This window comes from Phaethon lepturus, unplaced genomic scaffold, assembly GCF_000687285.1.
Source record: "Phaethon lepturus isolate BGI_N335 unplaced genomic scaffold, ASM68728v1 scaffold22636, whole genome shotgun sequence".
In the NCBI taxonomy this organism is placed as follows: Eukaryota; Metazoa; Chordata; class Aves; order Phaethontiformes; family Phaethontidae; genus Phaethon; species Phaethon lepturus.
The window spans coordinates 11,846-17,471 of record NW_010547200.1 but is presented as its reverse complement, the minus strand read 5'-3'; the positions used below and the strand labels follow the sequence as shown (position 1 = coordinate 17,471).

At 45.9% G+C, this 5,626-nt stretch overlaps 1 protein-coding gene across 1 annotated transcript; it reads left to right on the top strand.

Annotated features, from left to right (window-relative positions):
- The first annotated feature begins 1,411 nt into the window (after positions 1-1,411).
- On the top strand, positions 1,412-4,512 carry TRIM32 (tripartite motif containing 32). Its single transcript, XM_010289578.1, is given in 3 exon segments — positions 1,412-1,439; positions 1,442-1,535; positions 2,493-4,512. Coding segments are annotated over 3 exon segments (2,142 nt in total).
- The last annotated feature ends 1,114 nt before the right edge of the window (positions 4,513-5,626 follow it).

Below are 5,626 nucleotides of genomic sequence, written 5' to 3'. Positions count from 1 at the left end.
AACCGGCAGCCCCGGGCCCCGGCGCTGCCCTGGCAGCTTCGTGGTCGTCACTCCGGTACTGCCACAAACGCTGCAGGAAGCAGTCGCAAGGCAGATTGTGCAGCTTTCCCCTGTTATTTTACCTCGTTAATGACACAAGCTATGAATTACAAGTGAAACGGGTTGTCTCGCCACACACGCTAACTGAAAACTAGAGAGCGAGAAGAGAAACTGCGGCAGGAAATTTTTTTCAATGTAAGGAAACCAAACTCACATAATTTACAGAGTTTTATAGCTTGATCCTCAGCTGAGGCTTTCTTTAATACCCTGCTCTGCGTCAGAGGAACTGCCTTGAGAGGGACTGATACGCAAGAACAACTCGCTGTTAAGGAAACTTCCACGAAGGCACGGCCGAGTGTGAGCTAAAGATAAAAGTGCAGCAGTAAAAATCATTTCACGTTCCTAAGGCGCATGCTGGCATTCCAGTAAAAGGGGGTTTTATATGAAAAGAATGTCATACAAATCGTCTTTCAAAAAACCGAGCCTAACTTAAAACTAACGAAAATCCCCTCTGCCATTGTTCTTTAATGAAGATACTTGTTTTAAAGTAGCTTTTTGTGTAATTCTCAGTATCTGGTGCCAGTGCTGCTCCCTCATCCTTCCCTAAGCAAGTCTTTTGACATCTTTCCAAAGAAAATAAGAATAATGGAGCTGGTATCCTGTGTTTAATTTTTTTAAATAATTTTAAAATACAGATTTTTTTATCCCTCAGAGGAAGGTTTCTGCTCTACGTGGCAGTGCCCAGGCTCCTGCTTCCCCAGCTGGGATATATGCTAAGAATAAAAAGGAAGCATATTCAGTGCCAGAGGCAGCAAGTGCCTGGACTGCCCCTGCTCCCCTGGTGCTGAGGATGTGATTCTCATCGTGCCACCATTGAGCCGTGGATCAGATCCCACCTTGGTGCTTGGTGGAGATTCTGCTATGCCACTGAATGCCTTCCTGAAATGTGGGCTTTAGAGGACTGTGAACTGCAGCTGATAAATTAAAATGATTTTTTTTTTCTTTGTATGAACATAAAGAACTTTTCTTCATTGCAGTTGTCTCCTTCCACTTGAGCAAACGGTAAACTGAAACACACTGAACCTTTCTGCCTGAAATGCTCCTGAGGATGAAGCAGGCAAACCCAGCAGGGAAGCGAGAATGCTGCATGCATGCAGCCATTATTCAGAAAAAGCTGTCTTCTCACATCCCTCTGTGACCGTCTCTTCATTTTAAAGACTAACTACTTCCTTCTCCTCCTCTCCCCCCTAGAAGAAATGTTTTCTTCCCCATTTCTTTTAATGGCTAAGCAATGCAATAGCAAAGGTATTGAAACCCAGTCTACTGAATAACAACTTAATGATGTGAACCCTGTTCTGCTTCTTTTGAATGGATGGCTGCTTTAGCAAGAGAGCTGCTGGGATTGCTCCCCGGTGTGAGGGGTTGGAGCATGGAGAAACCTGGATTGAAGCTGAACGGCAACCAGAATGGTATAAAACTGAACCAGAACACAGGAATTAGTCAACACTTGTAGTATATATTAACTAATGTTTGGAATTGTATGTTAACTCTATTATTGCTAATACCTGCGAGAACACTGCCACGTTGAGCCGTGTTTAATTTGCGAAACAAAGGGACATTATATGCAATTATTATATGCATTATATGCAATTAAGCAAAGTTCAAGAACTAATAGTCAACACTTGTAGTATATATTAACTAATGTTTGGAATTGTATGTTAACTCTATTATTGCTAATACCTGCGAGAACACTGCCACGTTGAGCCGTGTTTAATTTGCATGCTGAAGCATGATGCAGCATGGCAGAGGTTAATGAAATATGCTGGCATAAAGTCTTCGCAGTGTGTTTTCAGTATATATAGTCATTCCCAGACGAGTGGAAGCTGACAAACCATTCCTTCTAGTTTCACTTTCTGGCAACTGTATGAAACCTTGAAAATTTATTTTGGCTATCTAGAAAAGCAGAGTAAAACCACCACATTTATTTCGTTCGTATCTGATGTCACATCTGAATGCAGGTCTCTAGAGGTGATATATTAATGCCCTAAAGCATTGCACCATCTGGTTCCTCTTTTGATGCTCAACATTTTGAATGCTTGGTTTAATCTCCCTGGGTTTCAGTAAATTATGTAAACTCAGAGGCCTGGCAGCGGGAGATGGGCACCATGAGGAGATGATTCAGTCATCAATATCTATTGGGCTTCCTTATTGCTGCTGTTACACTTCTTTCAGTTCTACTTACAAATTTTGCAAGTGAATAATTCATAGCACTAGGAGCTGCAAGTTAGTTTCGGAATTTGCCCACTCTGAGATTAGCTATGACTAATCTATCCTTTCCAAATGTTGGAAAGCAAACCGGGCTTCTTTTTTCCAGGGTTGGGTGATAAATCAGAAATAAATTGCATGTATATGTAACTGCTGGTGATGACATAAATCACGTTTCCTTTTTTCTTTCTGGACAGAATCAGAGCACCTTGGAATTGATGCGAGTACAAGACTTTGCACCAACCAGAGCTGCCTTGGAAAGCCATGGCTGCCGCCCCTCATCTCAACTCAGATGCACTCCGAGAGGTCCTGGAGTGCCCCATTTGCATGGAGTCCTTCACGGAGGAGCACCTGAGACCCAAGCTCTTACACTGTGGGCACACCATCTGCAAACAGTGCTTGGAGAAACTCCTAGCAAACAGCATTAATGGGATACGTTGCCCCTTTTGCAGCAAAATCACGCGGATCACAAGCTTAGCTCAGCTGACTGACAATCTTACTGTGCTGAAGATCATAGACACCACCGGACTGGGGGAGGTGGTGGGTCTTCTCATGTGCAAGGTCTGTGGGAGAAGGTTGCCACGACACTTTTGCAAGAGCTGTAGCTTGGTTTTATGTGAGCCGTGCAAGGAGACATCACACATGCCCCAAGGGCACAGAGTCATTGCTATCAAAGAGGCTGCTGAAGAGCGTAGGAGGGAATTTGGGACGAGGCTTGCCAGACTTCGGGAGCTCATGGGTGATCTGCAGAAAAGAAAAGCGTCTCTGGAGGGTGTTTCGAGAGACCTGCAATCTAGATACAAAGCAGTTCTGCAAGATTACAGCAAAGAAGAGTGCAAGATCCAGGAAGAACTGGCCAGGTCACGCAAGTTCTTCACCACCTCTTTGTCTGAAGTGGAGGAGGTAAATAATCAGGTAATGGAGGAGCAAGCTTATCTGCTGAACTTAGCGGAAGTGCAGATAATGTCTCGCTGTGACTATTTCCTTGCCAAAATAAAGCAGGGAGATATAGCTCTCTTGGAGGAGGCACCAGAGGAGGAAGAACCAGAACTGACAAACAGTCTCCCAAGGGAGCTGACTCTTCAAGAGGTTGAACTCCTTAAGGTGAGCCACGTGGGACCACTGCAGATCGGGCAGGTGGTGAAGAAACCCCGGACCATTAACATGGAGGAATCACTCATGGAAACTGCAGCATCCTCATCAGCATCATTTAGGGAGCCTGACTTGGTGCAAGAAGAGACCAGCTGCACACCGAATTCCTCACCAGCCAAGCCACGGATGCCTGAAGCAGCCACAAGCATCCAGCAGTGTCACTTCATCAAGAAGATGGGCTCCAAGGGCAGTCTGCCTGGGATGTTTAATCTCCCTGTCAGCCTACACGTCACCCTGCAAGGAGAGGTGCTTGTGGCAGACCGAGGCAATTTCCGAATCCAAGTTTTTACCCGCAAGGGCTTTCTAAAGGAGATCCGCCGGAGCCCTAGCGGAATCGATAGTTTTGTACTGAGTTTCCTTGGAGCAGACTTGCCCAATTTGACTCCCCTTTCTGTCACCATGAACTGCCATGGCTTGATAGGTGTGACTGACAGCTATGATAACTCTGTCAAGGTCTACACCATGGATGGCCACTGCGTGGCGTGTCACCGGAGCCAGCTAAGCAAGCCCTGGGGCATCGCCGCCCTGCCTTCTGGGCAGTTTGTAGTGACCGACGTGGAAGGGGGGAAACTCTGGTGTTTCACGGTGGACCGTGGCGTAGGGATAGTGAAGTATAGCTGCTTATGTAGCGCAGTGCGCCCTAAGTTTGTCACCTGCGATGCCGAAGGGACCATATACTTTACTCAAGGGCTGGGGCTTAACCTGGAAAACCGGCAGTATGAACACCATTTAGAAGGAGGCTTTTCAATTGGCTCTGTCGGCCCAGATGGGCAGCTGGGACGCCAGATTAGCCACTTCTTCTCCGAGAACGAGGATTTCAGGTGCATTGCTGGGATGTGTGTTGATGCCAGGGGAGATCTCATTGTTGCCGACAGCAGCCGTAAAGAAATCCTCCATTTTCCTAAAGGAGGTGGCTATAATATCTTAATCCGGGAAGGACTCACCTGCCCGGTCGGTATCGCCATTACTCCCAAAGGGCAGCTGCTGGTGCTGGACTGTTGGGATCATTGCATTAAGATCTACAGTTACCATCTGAGAAGATACTCCACCCCTTAAAGGCATGTCTGTAGACAAAGCCCCTTTTGGCAGCAGAGATTCTTCCAGCCTCATTGCAATCTGACGGGAAGCAGTGTCAAGCGTTGAGGAAGATTGTGCCATAACCGAAGGGGGTTTGGCATAGAGGCTGTCGTGCTTTGTGTTTAGAAACAAAATAGCTTATGTGGTGGTGGTTTGCTTTTTCTTCTTCTTTTTTTTTTTTATAAAATCCATACAGTCAAAATGAACAAGCACGAGGGAAAGGATCCATCCTTCTGGAGTATTGGTTCCTTGCTAAATGACTTGTCACTCCATAAACCTTCTCACTTCCTTTCGCCACATCTACACTTCCAGCTTCCACCATTGTATCTTTCTTTGTGCCATAAACACTGACTGACTGCTCTAAATCACCTTCCCTTAGAGGACTAGAGAGGCAATCCTCTTCTCGCTGTGGTACTCGCAAGGAACTGGGGTAGCAGTTGTCTGGGCAACTACTAGAGAAAGCAATTTCTGATTGCAGCACTGCATAAAACGAAATAGCCCTCTTAAACTGCGGGGAGATGGAGCTTTACTTTCAAACTGACGAGGGAGGGTTGTCTCTCTCCGTTTCTCTGGTATTCAGGAGATCGCCGCTGTCGTGCCATTTGTGAACCGTGTCTGTTCAATGTGAAGTAAGTACTGTGCAATCATGGGAGACGGAGCTGAGCCAGAAAACTGCCCTCTGATGGCAACAGGGTTTTTATTACTACTAAGAGTTCTGCTAGATAGAAGGAAGTAAAAATGGAGGGGGCGGGAGGAAAAAAAAAATAGAGGGGAAACCTACAGTTGATATTCACTGTTGTTTTATTATTAAATGTATCCTGGAAACTGTCCTTGGAAGGTATGTCTGGTATCTAATGCCTTGTGGGGAGGGGGGAAGGGCTGGGGGAATAAAACCAGGAGGTTGTGGTAGGCGAGATTAAATGCAACATACTGTATGTTCACCTGCACTTCACTGTTCTGCATTCCAGACCATTGCGTTTAGTGATCCGTTTCCATCTGCACTTCGTATGTGCAAGCTACTCACTGCTGAGATAGGGATGGGGACGACAACTGGTTTGCTTTTATTTTTTTAATACTTGGAAGCACATCCATT